This window comes from Monodelphis domestica, chromosome 2 (assembly GCF_027887165.1).
Source record: "Monodelphis domestica isolate mMonDom1 chromosome 2, mMonDom1.pri, whole genome shotgun sequence".
Taxonomy (NCBI): Eukaryota; Metazoa; Chordata; class Mammalia; order Didelphimorphia; family Didelphidae; genus Monodelphis; species Monodelphis domestica.
The window spans coordinates 448,757,119-448,778,023 of NC_077228.1; the positions used below are offsets into that span (position 1 = coordinate 448,757,119).

General features: G+C 33.8%; 1 protein-coding gene across 1 annotated transcript in view; it reads right to left on the bottom strand.

The window, feature by feature from the left end:
- C2H6orf118 (chromosome 2 C6orf118 homolog) overlaps positions 1 to 20,905 on the bottom strand; it is a 63,568-nt gene that overhangs the window by 16,791 nt on the left and 25,872 nt on the right. Inside the window, exons 7-8 of the mRNA XM_007484877.3 lie at positions 16,770 to 16,825; positions 1,219 to 1,400 (exon numbers count right to left, since the gene is read on the bottom strand). Coding sequence (XP_007484939.1) covers positions 1,219 to 1,400; positions 16,770 to 16,825 — 238 coding nt within the window. The remainder of the gene's footprint in view (positions 1 to 1,218; positions 1,401 to 16,769; positions 16,826 to 20,905) is intronic.

Here is a 20,905-nt window from a genome sequence, read left to right on the forward strand (position 1 = left end):
GTCTACTTTTAAAATCCTTTCACAGAATCTTAATTCATCTTCTATCAGCTCTCTGTAGTAGTTAGGGATAGACAATATAGAATTAAATCTATGTGTATTAATAAATGAATTTGGCAGTCTTCTCAGAACAAGAAATACTCTTATAATTGAACACTTATAGAATGTGATGTAGCTGAACTCTATCTGACACTAAGTATTAAAGATCTAAAGTTGAAGGACTTGGGTTTGAGTCCTAACTCTGTCATTTACTCCATTTAAAGTCTTGTGTTGGATTAGATGACATCTTAGATCCCCTCAATTCTAAATCAGTGATCCTAAGAGACCAATCTTGTTCTATAGATGACAGAGATGGATAGATAGATAAATAGTTAGACAGACAGATGGAGAAGGAAGGAAGGAAGGAAGCAAGGCAGGAAGGAAGGAAGGAAGGAAGGAAGGAAGGAAGGAAGGAAGGAAGGAAGGAAGGAAAAGGGAGTGGGAAGAAATGAGCACTTAAGAAATACCCTCTGATCCATATAAATCTTTAAAATAGGTGCTATTATTATCCTTATTTTATGGTTGAGGAAGGTAAGACAACCAGAAATTGCATATTTTACACAGGATCATACAAAGAGTAAATTTCCAAGGCTGGATTCAAATTCATGTTTCCCTATTTCCAGACCTAGCTCTTTATACACTGTGCCACCTATTAACTTCCAGGGGGTTAGTAGTTTATAACCAAAAAAGTGTTATATAAATGGAAATTTTTTTTATTGTCATCATTGTAATCATTGTTGTCAAATATTATTATTTTTTAAACCCTTACCTTTCATCTTAGAATTAATCTTGTGTATTAGATCCATGATAAAAGAGTGATAAGGGCTAGGCAATATGGGGCAGTCACTTGCCCAGTATCATATAGCTAGGAAGTATCTGAGGCTGAATCTGGATCCAGGTCTCTAGACCTGGTTCTCAGACCATTGAACCACCTAGCTGCCCCCATCAAAATTAAAAAACCTTACTACGAATAACATTATATATAATTTTTTTCAAGTATAAATCAAATCAGTCAAATACAAAGCATATGAAAGAGACATTGCTTTAACCAAATTACTAACTATATCTTACTTGGGGAAAAACTGTTAAATGCAACAAGATCCTTTTGGGACAGTATTCATATACTTGTCAATGCTCAATAAAACAAAATATTTTTAAAAATTAAATAAGGAAATAGCATACCTCTATGCTCTTACAGCTACTTTCAGCAATATTTGCAATCTCATTATGAACCAAGTCAGTCTTAATGTGTTTTTCAAGAGCATAGATTTCATCCCATTTATTAAGAATCTGACATCTCTTTTCTTCAACCTTTTCAGCCAAAGTAAGTAGTCTTTCTTCAACTGCCTCAATTTCAGATGGCTCTGAAAATATAAGATCAAAACAGGTTGTGAAGAAATCACCTAATAGTTCTATCTTAAAACTTAATTATCTTCAGTTTCAGTATGTTTTTAAGTAATGTCCTGATATAACTCCAAGCTTTATAACAGAGTAGAGTTATGTATTTGGAAGAAGTTATGTTCTAAAATTAGCCCAGGAGAGGCAGAGCAAAGGTGGCACTATAGTAGCTCAGAGTATTGGTGAGGCCCAAATTCCACTGTAGAGTAATCTATAGTGTACTCAACTGGTTTAAGCTCAGAGTGAGGCCCTGAGTACCAGCACAAGATAGCTCACAGTGCCCTGAGCCCTGTAAACCATCATCAATCCCTCAAGAAGATTTAATCAGCAATAGGAGATGACTTCCAGGCTATAATCATATCATCTTGGGAGAATTAAAACTTGCAGAAATCCAGAAATAGAGCTGAAGGTAGTAGGAAGAAAAAAATTGAAGTTTAAGAGGCTTGCCCTCTACTCTGAGAACACAACCCACCTTTAAGATAAGAGTAAACTTTTAAAAAAAGGCTGGGAAAATGAGCAATTAGAAAAAAAAAACCTAATCATAGAAAAATATTATGGAGACAAAAAATAGCAAAGAACAGACTCAGAAGACAGAAGTGAGATCAAATAGCCACATGCAAAACTTTCACGAAAAATGGTAATTGGTCTTAGGCAATTAAAGAGCTTGAAAAAGAATACTAAAATCAAATAGGAGAAGCAGAAGAAAAATGGGGAAGATAAATTAAACTAATGGGGGGGGGAGAATTTAACAGCTTAAAATGTAGAATTGGACAAATGGAAAAGGAGGCACAGAAATTTGATAAAGAAGAGTTTCATAAAAATGTAGTACTAACCAAATGGAAAAAAGAGGTTTAAAAGCTCACAGAAGAAAATCATTTCATAAAATTTAGAATTGGGCAAAAATAAACTAATAACTTCATGAGACATCAAGAAGCAATAAAAACAAAACCGAAAGAATGAAAAGATAAAAGAAAACATGAAACATCTTATTGAAAAAACTGACCTAGAAAATAGATACAGGAGACACAATCTATGAATTACTGGACTACTTGAAAGTCACAATTAAAAAAAGCATAGACATCATTTTAAAAGAACTAATATACTCAAACAAGAAGGTAAAGTAGAAATTGAAAGAATCCATGGATCACCAACTGCAATAAATCCCAAAAAGGCAATTCCCAGGATTATAGTCAAATTCAACAGCTTCCAGGATAAGGAGAAAATACTTAAAACAGCCAAAGAGAGACAACTCAAATATCATGAAGCCACAGTTAGCTTTACATGGGATTTAGCAGCATCTACATTAAAGGATCATATGTTTTAGAATATGATATTCAAAGAACAAAAAGGAACAAGATTTAGAATCAAAAATCACCTACCCAGAAAAACTGAGTGTATTGATTGAGAGGAAAAAAATATCACTTAAAAAAACAAATTTCCAAGCATTCCTTGATGAAAATACCAGAGCAAAACAGAAAAGCCAATGTCAAACTGCAAGACACAAGAGAAGACTAAAAAGGTAAAAAAGAAAGAAAAAATATAAGGGACTCAATAAGGTTGAAATGTTTGTATTCCTATATGGAAAGATGATATTTATAACCACACAACTAAAACTAGATCTAAATAATTGGAAAAACATTGATTGCTCATGGGTAGGATGAGCTAACATAATAAAAATGACAATCCTACCCAAATTAATTTACTTATTTAGTGCCATACCCATTGAACTACCAAAAAACCTCTTTATTGAATTAGAAAAAACCATAACTAAGTTCATTTGGAAGAACAAAAGATCAAGGATATCCAGGGAAATCAAGACAAAAAATGCAAAGGAAGGAGGACTTGCAGTCCCAGATCTCAAACTATACTATAAAGCAGGGGTTATCAAAACAATTTGGTACTGGCTAAGAGACAGAAAGGAGGTTCAGTGGAATAGACTTGGCGTAAATGATCTCAGCAAGACAGTTTATGACAAACCCAAAGACCCCAGCTTTTGGGACAAAAATCCATTATTTGATAAAAACTGCTGGGAAAATTGGAAGACAGTGTGGGAGAGATTAGGTTTGGATCAACACCTCACACCCTACACCAAGATAAATTCAGAATGGGTGAATGACTTGAACATAAAGAAGGAAACTATAAGTAAATTAGGTGAACACAGAATAGTATACCTGTTAGACCTTTGGGAAGGGAAAGGTTTTAAAACCAAGCAAGACTTGAAAGAGTCACAAAATGTAAAATAAATAATTTCGACTACATCAAATTAAAAGGTTTTTGTACAAACAAAACCAATGTAACTAAAATCAGAAGGGTAGCTGGGAAAAAAATCTTCATAAAAACCTCTGACAAAGGTTTAATTACTCAAATTTACAAAGAGCTAAATCAATTGTACAAAAAACCAAGCCATTCTCCAATTGATAAATGGGCAAGGGACATGAACAGGCAGTTCTCAGTCAAAGAAATCAAAACTATTAATAAGCACATGAAAAAGTGTTCTACATCTCTTATAATCAGAGATGCAAATCAAAACAAGTCTGAGGTATCACCTCACACCTAGCAGATTGGCTAACATAACAGCTATGGAAAGTAGTGAATGCTGGAGGGGATGTGGCAAAGTAGGGACACTAATTCATTGCTGGTGGAGTTGTGAATTAATCCAACCATTCTGGAGGGCAATTTGGAACTATGCCCAAAGGACAATAAAGGACTGTCTGCCCTTTGATCCAGCCATAGCACTACTGGGGCTTGTACCCCAAAGAAATAGTAAGGAAAAAGACTTGTACAAGAATATTCATAGCTGCACTCTTTGTGGTGGCCAAAAACTGGAAAATGAGGGGATGTCCTTCAATTGGGTAATGGCTGAACAAATTGTGGTATATGTTGGTGATGGAATACTATTGTGCTAAAAGGAATAATAAAGTGGAGGAATTCCATGGAGACTGGAACAACCTCCAGGAAGTGATGCAGAGTGAAAGGAGCAGAACCAGGAAAACATTGTACACAGAGACTGATACATTATGGTACAATCAAAGGTAATGGACTTCTCCATTAGTGGCAATGCAGTGTCCCTGAACAATCTGCAGGGATCTAAAAAACACTATCCACAAGCAGAAGATAAACTGTGGGAGTAAAAATACCTATGAAAAGCAACTGTTTGACTACAGGGGTGGAGGGTATATGACTGAGGAGAGACTCTAAATGAACACTCTAATGCAAATACCATCAACATGGAAATGGGTTTGAATCAAGAACACATGTGATACCCAGTGGAATTGCGCGTCAGCTGTGGGAGAGGTGGTGGGAGGGGGGGGAGGGAAGAAAAGAAAATGATCTTTGTTTCCAATGAATAATGTTTGGAAATGACCAAATAAAAATTTAAAAAAAAATTGTTATCATTATCAGAGCAGTTAGAAGGAGTATACCTAGGCAAAGGGGTAAGCTGTTTAGGATGACATGATATGACATGCCAAAAATAATAATACATCAAGGGCTGAAAAAGAGCATTACACCAAAAGAAAAGGGAAGAGAAAGGTGAAATGTAATAAATTATATCATAAAAAAACATTATAGTGAAAGGAATGATGAGAGTGGTCAAAGGCAATGCTTAATTAAAAATTACTTAGGGTCTAGAATTCTATGTTATAACATAGAGAAGTAGGAGGGGAATGAGATGGTGGAGAGGTTGAGGAGGAGAGAAATATAAGGAAAGGGGAATTTGTGGGGATTAAAAGCAAAACACTTGTGAAGAGGGACACAGTAAAAAGATAAAGATCAGGATAAAAAGGGGAAAATAAGATGGAGGGGAATACACAGATAGCAATATTAATTGTGAATATAAATGGGATGAACTCACCCATAAAAAGTAAGTGGGTAGCAGAGGGGAATAAAAAACAAAATCCTAAGAAATGTTGATTGTAAAAAACACATTTGAGATAAAGGGCAGCTAGGTGTCTCAGTGGATTGAGAGCCAGGCCTGGAGATGGGAGGTTCTAGGTTCAAATCTGATGTCAGACATTTCCTAGCTATGTGACCCTGGGCAAGTCACTTAACCCCCATTACCTAACCCTTACTTATCTTCTGCCTTAAAACCAATACACTGTATTGATGGAAAGGAGGGAAGGAAGGGAGGGAGGGAGGGAGGGAGGAAGGAAGGAAGGAAGGAAGGAAGGAAGGAAGGAAGGAAGGAAGGAAGGAAGGAAGGAAGGAAGGAAGGAAGGAAGGCAGGAAGGAAGGAAGGAAGGAAGGGAGGAAGGGAGGGAAGGAGGGAGGGAAGGAGGGAGGAAGGAAGGGAGGAAGGGAGGGAGGAAGGAAGAAAGAAAAGGAAGACATTCGAGGCAGGTATTTACAGAGTAAAGATAAGGGAATAGAGCAGAATCTATTTGGCTTCAACTGAAGTGAAAAAGCAACCAAAAGATATCAAAAAACAAAAATAGATCTCATTAAAAGAGATAAAGAAAGTAATTTCATTTTGATAAAAGGTACTATTGAGAGTGAAGTAATCTTGATATTTTACATACGTGTACCAAAGGGTTTAGCCTTGCGGTTTTTAAAGGAGAAATTAAAGAAGCTAAAGGAAGAAATAGTAAAACTCTACTAGTTGTGGACCTCAAACCTCCCATTTTAGAACTAGATAAATAAAACTTAACAAATAAAAAATGAAGCAAAGGAATTAATGTGTTCCATATTAATAAAACTGAAAATAGAATCTTAAGTAATCCCATTTCAGAAAAAGGAATTTTATGAGTCATCAAAAAACTCTAAGACAAAAATCTCCATGGCCAAGTTGGATTCATAAGTGAATGCTATCAAATATCTAAAGAATGTTTAATACCTATGTTGTATGAACTATTTAGCAAAATAGGCAAAGAAGGAATCCTACAAAATTATTTTTTATGACATAAATAGTGGTATGGTGCTGATAACTAAACCACAAAGACTAAAAATGGAGAAAGAAAATTAGGAACCAATATCCTTAGTGAATATTGATGCAAGAATCTTCAATCAATACTAGCAAGGAGGCTATAGCAATATATCACAAGAATCATTTACTATGACCAGGTAAAATTTATACCAGGAATGCAAGGCAGGTGTAATATTAGGAAACAACATAACTGATCATATCAATAAGCAAACTAACAGAAATCACAAGATTCTCTCAAGTGAAGCCAAAAAAAAAATGGCTTTGACAAAATACAACACTCATCCCTATTAAAAAATACTAGATAGCATAGCAATAAATGTACCTTTTCTTAAAATGGTAAGTAGTATCTAAAACCATCAGCAATTATCATCTGCAATGAGGATAAATTAGAATTCTTCCCAATAAGAACAAGTGTGAAGCAAGGATGCTCTTTATCACCACTATTATTTAATATTATGCTAGAAATACTAGCATTAGCAATGAGAAGGAAAATAAATTTATGAAATTAAAGTAGGCAATGACAAAACCCCCCTATCAGTGTTCACAGATGATTTGAAAGTATACTTAGAAAATCAACTAAAATGAGTTGAAATACTTAATAACTTTAGCAAAGTTGCAGGATACAAAAAAAAAACACATAAATCATCAGCATTTCTATATATTTCCAGGAAAGCCCAACAGCAAGAGATAGAAAGAGAAATTCTATTTAAAATAATGCTAGATAATATAAAATATTTAAGAATCTATCTGCCAAAACAAACACAGGAATTGTATGAACACAACTACAAAACACTTTTCACACAATTAAAACTAGATCTAAATAACTTGAAAAACATTAATTGCTCATGGGAAGTGTGAACTAATATAATAAAAAGTATAATCCTACCCAAATGAATTTACTTATTCAGTGGCATACCTACCAAAATACAAAAAAAAAAAAGTTTTTCATAGATTTAGAAAAAATTATAACAAAATTCATCTGGAAAGACAAAAGATCGAGAATATCAAGGGAAATAATGAAAAAAATATGAAGAATGGCAGTCTAGTAGATCTTAAACTGCTATAAAGCAGCAATCACCAAAGCAATATGGGACTGGCTTAGAGACAAAAGGGTGGATCAGTGAAATAGACTAGGACTAAATTACTTCAGTAAGCTAATGTTTGATAAACCCAAAGATCCCAGCTTTTTGGACAAGAACTCACCATTTGATAAAAACTGCTGGGAAAATTGGAAAACAGTATGGGAAAAATCAGGTCTAAATCAACTTCTCACACCCTATACCAGAATAAAATCAAAATGGGTAAATGACTTAAATATAAAGAATAAAATAATAAATAAATTAGGTGAACATATGTCATATCTGTGGGAAAGGAAGGAATTTAAGACCAAGCAAGAGACAGAGAACATTACAAACTGTAAAATTATTTTAATTATATAAAATTAAAAAGGTTTTCTACAAACAAAACCAATATAATCAAAATTAGAAGGAAAGCAACAAACTGGGAAATGGGGTGGGGAATCTGCAATAAAACTCTGACAAAGGTTTAATTTCCCAAATATATAAGGAACTTAGTCAAATTTACCCAAAATCAAGCCATTTCCCAATCGGTAAATGGTCAAGTGATATGAATAGGTGGTTCCCAGATGGAGAAATCAAAACTATCAATAATCACATGAAAAAAGTGTTCTAAATTCCTCCTGATTTGAGAAATTCAAATCAAAACAACTCTGAGGTACCACCTTATACCTAGAAGATTGGCCAATATGGCAGCAAAGGAAAATGATAAATGTTGGAGGGGATGTGGCAAAATAGAGACACTAATACACTGCAGGTGGAGTTGTGAATTAATCAAACCATTCTGGAAGGTAATTTGGAACTATGCCCAAAGGGTTTTAAAAGAATGCCTGCCCTTTGACTCAGCAGCAATACTGCTGGGTTTATACCCCAAAGAGATAATAAGGAAAAAGACTCATACAAAAATATTTATAGCCATGCCTTTGTGGTGGCAAAAAATTGGAAAATGAGGTGGTGTCCATCCATTGGTGAATGGCTGAACAGATTGTGGTATCTGATCATTATGGAATACTACTATTGTGCTAAAAGGAATGATGAATTGGATGATTTCTATGTGAAATGGAAAGATCTCTATGAACTGATGCAGAGCAAAATGAGCAGAATCAGGAGATACACTGATACACTGATACACTGTGGCACAATCGAATGTAACAGACTTTTTCTTCAATGATCCAGGACAACATCAAGGAACTTAGGAGAAAGAATGCTATCCACATCCAGGGAAAGAACTCTAGGCGTATAAATACAGAAGAAAAACATATGATCAATCACGTGGTTTGATGGGGATGTGACTGAGACTTGGGCATTAAAGAATCACTCTATTGCAAATATGAATAATATGGAAATAGGTTTTGAACAATGATATGTGTATAACCCAGTGATATTGCTTCTCAGCTCAGGGAGAGGAGGGAAGATAGGTGGGGGAAAAATCATGAATCATGGAATCATGGAAAAATTGTCTAAATAAATGTATATCAGTATTCACTTACAAAAATGAACAATATGGAAATATATTTTACATGATAATACTTATATAACCCAGATCAATTTGCTTACCAACTCCTAGAGTGGGGGGAGGAGGAGGAAGAAAATTTGGATCATATAACTTCAGAAAACTCATGTGGAAAATTGTTATTACATGGCATTGGTAAAATAAAACATCATTAGAAATTTAAAAAATAAATAAAATCAGTGCAGAAGGCCACAAATTTGTACGGTCAAAAATTACCTTTGAAAATTTAACAAGTGCTTGTAATGTACATAAGCCATCTTTAAACAATTAAATCTAGAAAGCGGCTTGGGTTTCTTAAATGAGGGCAATACAGGGGGGAAAAGACCTTAGATTGTTGCTATGTGGGAAAATATATGTAAATTTTATGCTAAGCAATATCTAACAAAAAGTCAGGAATCAGGATTTCTACTCATATATCAGAAAATCAAAGGAAATATTTCAAGTGCCTTCTTCCTTATCTAAATGCTAAAAGGGTAGCTAAAGTCATCTGTCTCATTCATTAATGTTTTCTTTGTAAAATTACTTTAAGTATAATGAATAAATGGTCTCTAGTTAGGATGAAGGAAAATTCTAGAATAATACAGCTTGAGGAAATACTCAGGGATCTAAGACAGTCTGAATGAACAACAATTTCATTTCTCATTCTCATTTCAGAGAATATGCTCATTGGGTAGAATGCCTATCTATAATATTTAAAATGTTATTTCTGTGTATGTATAACTATGTGTATACATTTTCCTGCTGAGCACTGTGAGTGAATTCCTTGATATGTATGTCCTAGGATGGAATAATATTTGATTGAGAGTGATAATTGCTAAAGAGCCATTTAATTCAAAGTGTTCCCCAAACACTAAAGTACCAGACACCTAATTGGAATGGGGGAAGTACGATCCTTTGAGAAGGGAGAAATTACTCCCTTCAGATGAGAAGCAATCATTGGAGACTGAAATAACTGACATGCAGACACTGTGGCTTTAATCTTTGCTCTTTTGTCAAAGTATTTCCAAAAGAAAAAGGAGAATGTGATGAGAAGGAAGCTAAAATCTTCTGGGAAATTACTTCAGCAATTCAGTGAAGCTTTGAACAGGAAAAAACAAAAACAAACTCCAAACTCTTAGATATGGTAGTAGCCACAGGATAGGATCTATATTTTCAGACAGCATTCAAGGTCCTCTAAAACATGACACCATTCAATCAATCAGTCTGTCCCACTTTACCTCACACTAATTCTTTTTGTGTACTCACTTTCTACTTCATCCAAACTAGATTACTCTGAAATCAGGGGCTTTTAATCTGAAGTTCATGAACTTTGTTAAATATAAATATATATGTATATATGTTAACTGCGTTTCAATATATTTGATTTCCTTTCTAATCATATATTTCATTTTATGTATTTAAAAGCAAAAAATATATATATATATATAAAAGTTCAGAAGAAGAGTGGCTTTATGGGGAAAGCTGATGTTTGAGATATGTTGAGTTTGAGATGCCTATGGGACTGCCAGAACTAAAACATAACCCTTTCTTAAGGGCTACCATCTATGAACATACTATTGGATAGAACATATAATGGATAGTATATTTCTATGCTTAATTTTAAGTTTGTTTGTTTTTTTACTTTCCCCTCAATAGCAGACTATGAGGTATCACTTCTATTGTTATGCCAATTTATTTGCAGATCTTTCTTTTTACAGTGTTTCCAGAGTTCTGTTTTTAATCTGTTGGAGACTAGAAAAAAAAAGATAACCAGGCTTATTAAAAATGTTATGTTAAGTAAATGTCTACATCACTCTGAACAAAAAATAAATAAATAAACAAATAAATGAATGAATGAATAAATAAATAGATAAATAAATAAATAAACAAACAAACAAACAAATAAATAAAAGCATTGTGAGATCATGAGCTTTACTAGACTGACATAGTGGTCTATGACAATTTTGTGACAGTCCTCTCGGGATGACATAGTGTGCCCCTATTTATCCTTGCTTTTCACAATTGGGCTCACAGTGCCATACTCTCCCTGTGTAGGTACAAATGTCAAAAGGTTAAGACCTTATTTCAATATTCAGTTTATGTCTAAGTAAAGGTCTATGGGCCAGACAAGGCACTGGGAGACATAATCCTTTAATGAGTTCTAGAGCTGTAAAACAATGGGAATCCATTCAGTGCAGAGCTTTATTGCAAGCAATGGGGAAGAGGTAGAAGAGGAGAGAGTTAGGGAAAGGGGATCTGACATATAACTCAGTCATATGCACTAACATAGGGTATGATTCACATAAGGGCAGTGCCATATTGGGGAGCACATAGACATCAGTGGGAAGGTATATTCCTCCCTTTGGAAGTAAGGGTGTACTCTTATATTCTTTTATTCAGATTGGGGCTCCCCTGAAGCAGGCTGATTTGCCCTTCAGGAATCAGGCAAAATTTTGTTTCATTTATTTATACTTTAATCAGAGAGGAAAACAAGCAAGTTCTAAACAAAATATTATTTGAGGGAGGAAGCTATACTAACATTCAAAACTATTATTGTCAGTATTTTTCTATGAATATTTTCTATAAGCTTACAGCCTCTTTTAATGACATCAAGATAACCAGACCTAATATGATAGCAGTGATTTCTATGTATATATCCTGTAGTCTTTATGGTGATCTGAAGAATTGATCCAGCCTTTCTGGAAAGCAATTTTTAACTATACTCAAAATTTTACAAAATAAAGCATTGATCCAGTAATATCAGCATTAGGCATATCCCCAAGAGATGAGAAAAACAGATAAATAATTCATATTATAAAAAGCTATTAAAAGTAATATATTTTGTATTAGCTAAGAAACAGAAGATGCGCATAAATTGTTTTTTGTTCAGTTATCCAGTGGTGTCCAACTCTTTTAATATCTTATTTCCCCAAAATGTTTGTTTCCCAAAATATTTTCTAAAATTATGAGATCCAAATTTTTGTCCCCTCTCCCTTCTCTTCATCTCCCCCAGTACTATAAGAAATTTGATCTATGTTATACATGTATGTTTATGCAAAAAATATTTTCATATTGATCATGTTGAGAGACAATATTATATAAAATCAAAACACCAAAATGAAAACACATAGACAAAAATAAAGTGAAAAAATAATAAGCTTCAATCTGCATTTAGACCCCATCAGTTCTTTCTTTGGAGGTGGATAGCATTCTTTGTCCTAAATCCTTCAGCACTGTCTTGAACTATGGTATTACTGAAAATAGATAGGTCTTTCACAATTGTTCGCTGTACAATATAGCTATTACTGTAATGTTCTTTTAGCTCTGTATCAGTTTATGTTGGTCTTTTGAGTTTGTTCTAAAATCATCCTATCATCCTTTTAAAAAAAAATTAAGGTTATTTAGAAACAGTTTTTAATGATTGTTTTCTGACATTTTAGAATTTAGAATTTCCCCCTGTCTGCTTCCCCTTCTCCCCAAGGCAGTAAATAATCTGATCCAGGTTATACCAGTGATTTCATAGACTACATATTTTGATATTACTCATGCTAAAATATAAGCCACAGATCACAAATATTATACAAAATGCATGAAAGAAATAAAGTGAAAGATGGCATGCTTTGATCTACAATCATACTTCAACAGTTCCTTCTTTGGCTGTGGCTCACATTTTTTGAGCCCCTTGTGAATATCTTGGGAACCTGTTTTGCTGATAATAGTTCTGTGCATCACAATTGATATTGGTATAATATTTCTGTCACTCTATATGTTGTTTTCCTGGTGCTGCTCACTTCACTTTGCAGTTCATATAGGACTTTACAGATTTTTCTGAATTCATCCTGATCATCATTTCTTATGGTGCTATCGTATTCCATTACAATCATATACTATAACTTATTCATTCATTCCCCAAGTAATGGACAATTACTCAGTTTCCAATTCTCTGCCACTACAATAAAAGCTGCTAAAAAGATTTTTGTACAGATGGGTCTTTTTCCTTTATCTCTGATCTATTTCAGGTACAAACCAGTAATGATATTGCCGGATCAAAAGGAATGCATAGCTTTATGAACCTTTGGGTATGGTTTGATATATTGCTCTCCAGAATATTTATAATAATTCATAGTTCAGCCAACACTGTATTAGTGTCCCAATTTTCCCACATCCCCTCCAACATTTATTACTTTCCTTTTTTCTCATATTAGGCAGGCTAATATGAGAAAGGTATTAAGGTGGTATCTCAAAATTGTTTTAATTTGCATTTCTCTAATCAATAGTGATTTGAGCATTTTTTCATGACTCTATTTTTTAAATTTCTTCATCTGAAAACTGCCTGTTCATATCCTTTGACCACTTTTTAATTGGGGAATGGCTTATATTCCTATAAATTTGACTCAGTTTTCTAGATTTAAGAAATGACTTTTATAAGATAAATATGCCATAAAAATTTTCCCAGGTTGCCATTTCCTTCCTTGGTTGCATAGATTTTGTTTATATAAACCTTTTTTTAAATTTAATATAATCAAAATTATTTTACATTTCTCAATTATCTCTGGTTTCATCATGAATTATTTCCTTCTCCATAGAACTTACAGGTAAACTATTCCATGTTCCCCTAATTTGCTTATTTCTAGATCTCATACCCATTTTGGCCTTTTTGTGGTTTAAGGTGTAAGATATTGGTCTATATTTAGTTACTGCTCTACTGTTTTCCAGTTTTTCCATCAGTTTTGTCAAATAGTGAGTTCTTGCCCAAAAAGCTAGAAATTTTGGGTTTACCAAACACTACTAGAATGCTATAGTCATTGACAAAATTATATTATGTACCTATTCTCTTCCATTCCTAATCTCTCCATTCTGAACATTCTGTGCATTGCCCTTCCTTACAATTAGGATGTAAACTGATCTTTACCAATCCAGTGGTCACTATTGAGTTTTCCAAATTTGCAGGACTTTAATAGCATCATATTTTAGTATTTTAAATAGTTCTTCTGGAATTCCATCACCTCCATTCATCTTATTATTAGCAATGCTTTCTCTAGATCATGAACCACACCATTGTGATTATCAGTGACATTAACATCTTATATAGTTCTGTATATTTTTGCCACTTCTCCTTAATCTTGCCTACTTCTGTTAAGGTTTATCATGCTCATTTCTGCATGAAATGTCCCCTTGACCTCTCTAGTTTTCTGGACAAGTTGTCTTTCCCATTCTATTGTTTTCTTCCATTTCTTTGCATTACTCATATAAGAAAACTTTCTCTCTCTTTGATATTCTCTGAAATTCTACATCCAGATGGTTTTTTTTTTCTTTTCCTTTCCTTCTTTCCTTAGCTATATTTAAAGCCTCACTAGTTCTTGCTCTTTTTTTTTATTTGGAATGGTTTGATTTTTTTCTGCCTCTTGTACAGTATAGTAAATTTTTGTCCATGGTTCTTCAGGGATTTAATCTACCAGATCTAATCCCTTAAATCTATTCCCATCTACTTTATATTCATGTGGTATATTATTTAGCTCATACTTATGTGTTCTGATGGTTTTAATTTCTTCTCTTTAAGTCTGAATTTTGCAACAAGAAGCATATCATTTGACTAATAGCTTCCAATCTTGTTTTAACTGACTACATAGAGCTTCTCTACCTTTGACCACAAAGTAATTAATATGATTTCGATATTGCTCATCTAGTGATGTCTTTGCATAGAGTAATCTTTTGGGGTGTTGAAAAAAAAGTGTTTGATATAATGAGCAAGTTAATTCTACAAAACCATTAGTTTCTTCCCTACTTCATTTTTTACTCCAAAGCCATTGCCTGTTATTTTTTCCTACTATACCATTCCAAATCCTATGATGAGTATAACATCTATTTTTGGTGTTATTTCTAGAAAATCTATTTGTCTTCATAGTTCTCATCAGCTTTGGCCTCTTTGGTATCATAAGTTGGAGTACAGTGTTGTATTACTGTGATGTTGAATAATTTGCCTTGGATTCAAATAGATATAATTCTGCCATTTTTGATAATTTTTGACATTTGCCAATGTTTTTCTCATGCTTTTACTGACTATGAGGGCTACTCCATTTCTTCTAAGGATTTCTTACCTACCTTAATATATGTAATGATCACCTGAATTAAAATTACCCATTCTTGTCCATTTAAGTCCATTTATACCTAACATGTTGATATTTCATCTTTCCACTTTCTGTTTGACATCATCCAGCTTACCTATATTCATAGATCTTATACTCCAAGTTTCTATGCAATAGTGGTCTTTATAGCATTGGACTTTCCTTTGGTCATTGGACATATCAACAGTTGAGCTTGCTTTAAGCTTTGGTCCAGCCATTTATCCTTTCTGAAGCTACTTGTAGTTGTCTTCTACTCTTTCCCAGAAATATACTGGACATTTTCTGACTTAGGGGTCTCATAATTTTGTGTCTTGTCTTTTACAATTTTAATACTTTCCATGGGGTATTCTTGGAAAATATACTGGAGTGGGTTGCTATTTCCTTCTCCACTGGATCACCTTTTAACAGAACTCTCCACTATCACCTGCCCATTTTGGGTAACTGCGCAAGGCAGAGCTCATAGCTTTTTGGAGCTATGAAAGTCCCTCAGCCAAGATGAGGCAATGACTCAAGAGGGACCCATAAATTGGAGAAATGTCTAAATGAAAAGAACATATTCATAGTTACATAGGAAAATAAATGATTATAAGAACTGCAATATGAAAAAAGAAAACTTTGAAAGACCTAAGTATTCTGATCAATATAATAATGAACCATAACTACAAGAGGTCCAGTGACAAAACATGTTTCCCAGATCTTTATAGAAGAGGCAGGAAATGCTTGATACAGAAGCAAGATATTAAACTGAGTCTTTTAAATCAGGACTTTTTGTTAGGTATTGCTACAGAGAGAGGGAACAGCTGGGTGGCTTAGTGGATTGAGAGTCAAGGCTATAGACAGGAGGTCCTGGGTTCAAATATGACCTCAGACACTTCCTAGATGTATGGCCCTCGGCAAATCATTTAACCCCCATTGCTTAGTCATTGCCACTCTTCTACCTTGGAACCAATCCATAAAATTGATTCTAAGACAAAAGACATGGATTTATTTTTTTTAATCTGCAGAGAGGTCAAGAAGGACGAAGGCTGAGGAAAGGGTATTAGATTTTGTGATTAAGATTACTGATAACTATACAAAAGGCTTGAATGATGAGGCTTAAAGCTATAATGTAGAATAATTAGAAGTATGAGAAAAAGTAGTAAGAGCATGGAGTAGAGACAGCTTCCTCATGGAGATTAGCCATAAAAGGGAAGAGAGAGATAAGGTGAGAGCTAGATAACAATCATAGGATAAAGGGATGGTGTCTTTAGAATGTAGGACAAGTGAGAATATCTGTAAGTCTGCTGGCAAACCCATTCTGCAATTTATAATAATCACCCATTCTGAGATGGCTTCTTGGTATAGAATGCAGAAGTCAAAAAGACCTGAATTCAAATACAGTCTCAGACACTCACTAAAGATGTGACAATCAATCAATCAATGAAGTGACAAGCATTCCATATATGTGTGTGTATATATATATATATATATATATATATATGTATATGTATATAAGAAAATCTACTTTTCAGAGTTATCAGAAGGATAAAGATATTTGTAAAGCATTTACAACAGTGCCTTGCATAAAGGTAATTAATTAAAGCCTTTTTTCTTTCTTACCATTCAAATAGTTTAAAAACTTTCATAGAGGCCCTAAGGTCTAATAAGATGTCTAAAGTTGTTTCATATATTTACTCTTAAGCACAGAAAAATGTCAGCTGATCAATCATACATTTACTTACCTTCTTTAGAAGGAATTTGGTCAAGCAATTCTTCTGATTTCAATTCATCTCGGAGCCTATACATACAAAAAAGAAGGATCATTAACAATTTAGATCACTTCTATGCTTTTCCTACTGAATACTTTGTTTCTAAATCACTATGGAATAATTATTGCTTTCAACTTTTTTAATTAATGTGGCACTTTGGTACCAATGCTAAAATAATAAAAAAGCTGATATAAAAATGAAGACAATAAAACATAGAAAAATATAGTTAAATATATATTCCATTAGTTAAAAGAGATAATTTTTTTAAACCCCTTACCTTCCATCTTGGAATCAATACTGGATATTGGTTCCAAGGCAGAAAAATGGTAAGGGCTATGCAATGAGGTTTAAGTGATTTGCTCAGGGTCACACAGCTAGGGAGTATAAGAGGTCAGATTTGAACCTAAGACCTCTCATCTCTAAGCCTGGCTCTCAATCCACTTAGCCACCGAGCTGCTCCCGAGATAATCTTTTAAAGTAAAAATAACTTCCTTTCATTTTTAGTTCATCAGTGTGGTAAGTAAACAAACATTTAAGAAAATGACATTAAATGCATTATTTGAGACTACAGAAATAAAAAGGATTCTGGCTATAGTTCTCATGAATCTAACAAGGGCTGATAAGAATATAATGTTTCTGGAGTTTTGTAAATATTATCACAATCGTTCTAAATTGAAATGGAAAGTAGAGAGAAAAAATTGATTTTAGATATTCATCAAGAGTAGTTAAAATGTAGGAAGAAGGATGATAGTGGAGAAACTCAGAAGTAGCAAGAGACAGATTATTTGGATGGTCTCAGATGCTGACATAATAACGCACAATATCAGGATAACAAGCAAGGTGAACTATAGAACATTATTCAGAGACATTCATTCATCCTTATCACTGAGATTTGGCTGGATGAGATCAATGGACTGTGACTGAATATAACTAATTTTTTTTTTTACAAGACAACACTAAAGATATAAAGGAGAATAATTTACAATGGTATATTAAGATGCTTTGCTCATTTGAAAAAACTAAGAAACAGCAAGAAAACATGGAAAACAACATGTAGGTAAAGATCAACAAAGGAAGAAGCAGAAAGGATATTGTGATTAGAGTAAACTATAGACTATCCTGCTGGAAAAAGGAAAATAGATGAAAATTTTAGGAACAAAATCACAAGCCTAAACAACAACAACAAAAAAAAAGTATGCTATAGTAGTGAAAGAAGACTTATCAACACCTCTGCTGGAATTCTCATTCTTCCCAAAATTTGACTTACTATGAATATGAATTTATGCTTCAAATTGTGGTAAAATTAACAGTTAGAAAATTTATTATGGATCTGATTCCTTCAATAAGGAAAAATTGGTGCTAGGGTTGAAATAATAGCAACCGACAATGCCTTAGAAACTGTGATAAGGAATAAATACTTTTAGAAGGAAGGAAATCCAGAGAAAGAAACCTCTTAATATTCTGACATGTGCCCTGAACTTGAAAAGAACAGAGTTTTAATTGTTTAGAGAAAGATCAGGATTCTGTGGATTAAATTTCCACAAGGGGTTTTCTCAAAAATGAAATTTTGAAATAAAAAAAGAAAAATTATTCTAATAAAGAGGGAAAATAATATTTGCCTAAAGAGATAAAAGTGGTTAGATAGAGAATTTCATCATCCAACTTGAATTTTGTAATGAAAAGGAAATAAATAAACAGAAGGGCAAGTAAAGGAAGATAGATATAATTTGTGGCCAAGTCTTGTAAGAACAGCATCAGAAGGTAAAAGCTCAAAATGAACAACAGCTCATTAGGGAAGCTAAGGACAATTTTAAAAGTGATGAGTTTTTACAGGGAAGATATATCAAGGAAAAGAAGATAATTAAAGAAAAGTCAGTCCCTAGGGTATATTAGTAAATCATAAATTATGACACAAAAGTCAGAGCTGCTAAATATTTATTTTCCATCTCTTTTTCTCTGCTAAGGGCAATAGTCATTTAAGTAGAAAGGGAAGAACAAAAATGGCTAATAGGAAATGGTTCCTACAGGTAAGAAAGTGGTATCAAGGAAAGCATTATCTGCCTCTGCAGAGATCAAGTCAGGTGACCCCCATCAATCAATCAATCCAACACTCAATAAATATTTATTAAACACCTACTGTGTTCCAGGCACTGACAGGAATGCAAGAAATGAAATAGAAATTTACATTATATTAGATAAACCTATCCTAAAGTTTTGTGGTTTAAAAAAAAAAAGACATAATACTTGAGACAATTCCAAAAACTTCTGCCGGACTGAAGAACAGCAAATGTTTTCCTGTTGTGTAAAGGAAAGAATCAGTGATCTATAAGCAAGAGAAATTGACTTCATTTCTTGGCAAAATTCTAAACCCTGTTATTAGAGGGATGGTTAGTGAATGTCTAATAAAAAAAAAAGTGCAGTGATAAAGAAATAACAGAACTTCATCGACATGTTATGCTATGCTAATTTCATTTCCCTTTTTGACAGGTTATTATTAAACTAGTAGATAAGGAATATGCTATAGATATAATTGACCTGTATTATAACAAAGCAGTTGATAACAGCTACTCTTTTGAAAACATATGGAGAGATATGAACTAAATAATAGTACTTTTAGATGGAACTGGAACTAGTTGAGCATCTCAACTCAAAGAGCTATAGCTAATAGTTTGATAATCGATGCATAATAAATGCTTATTATATTGAACAAATCCATAAAAAGATATAATTTAGACAAGGTGGACTATAATAAATATCTTAAAATGAAATGAATAAGAACATTGCCATGAGGATGCAAAAGAGGACCTCAGCACAACCTGGGATCATAAGCTGAGGTTGAAGGAAGCTCTGGTTTCTAAGAGGTAGACTATTGAGGGAGTTGATGCCACGTATTTCATCGATTCCTCAGAGCGGAGCACAGTGTCTGGCATATACTAAGAACCAACTTAATGCTTAGGGCATGCTTGAATGATGGTAGTCTGTAGAAAGGTTTTGGAAGCAGGACATGGAATGCCAATTTTGGGAATAGCTAGGAAAGCTAAAACATAGAGTGTGTGAAGAGAAAGAATATGAAATAAATCTGGAAGGTAGCCTTATATGAGGAGTTTGTATTTTATCCTGCTACTAAACAGGGACTACTAAAGTGCTTTCAACAGGAAAGTGATAAATGCCTGTGTTTTAGGAAGATTATTTTGGCATCTCTGGGAGCATGAGTTGGAGAGGGATGATCCTGGAGGCAATAATATAAATTAGTGGACTACTGCAATATTTTAGATAAGAAGTTATGTGTCTGAACTAGCCATGTAAATGGAATGGAGAGGAAGGGATAGATGTGGAAGATATGGAAACAGAATTCACAAGACAACTCCTTGAAAGAAGTATGATTCTACAGACAGACAGACAACTGTTTGAGAGTCATTTTATTTTTTTAAACCCTTATGTTCTGTCTTAGAACTGATACAACATGTGAGTTCCAAGGCAGAAGAACAGTAAGGACTATGCATTTGGGGTTAAGTGGCTTGCCCAGGGTCACACAGCTAGGAAGTATCTGAGACCAAATTTGAACTCAGGATCTCCTGCCTCTAGGCTTGACACTCTATTCATTGAACCATCTAGCTGCCCCCATTTTTAGTGATTTTTAAAATGCAAGACTAAGTCTGAATGAATTTTTACAAATCAATTGATTCTTATTATGGCAGAAAACAGTATTTTAACTTTATTACCCTTTTGTGAAATCAATTGGGGATACACTAGTCCTCTCCTTTGCAAAAAGAAAATGGACTGAGTTTACAGGATTTTGTAAAAGAGCTTTTTGTATGTTCGATTTAATGGGGGCATCTCCACTTACCTTGGATCTAAGATAAGAAAGGACCATGATACCCTGTGGTATCTTCTTCAAAACAATAACCATTCAACAAAGAACCCAAAAGTTTCCCTCTCCTGTTTCCAGGGATAGTGCAACCAAGATCTGGATCTAGCACTTGCTCAGACTGCATTTCCACTATCAAGAGCAAGTTCAAGTTACAGTATTTGAGTAATCCAGTTGGTGAAGAGGTCATGGAGTCTAACAATTTGATAAAAGAATGGACAATATTAAAGACTTGTACATT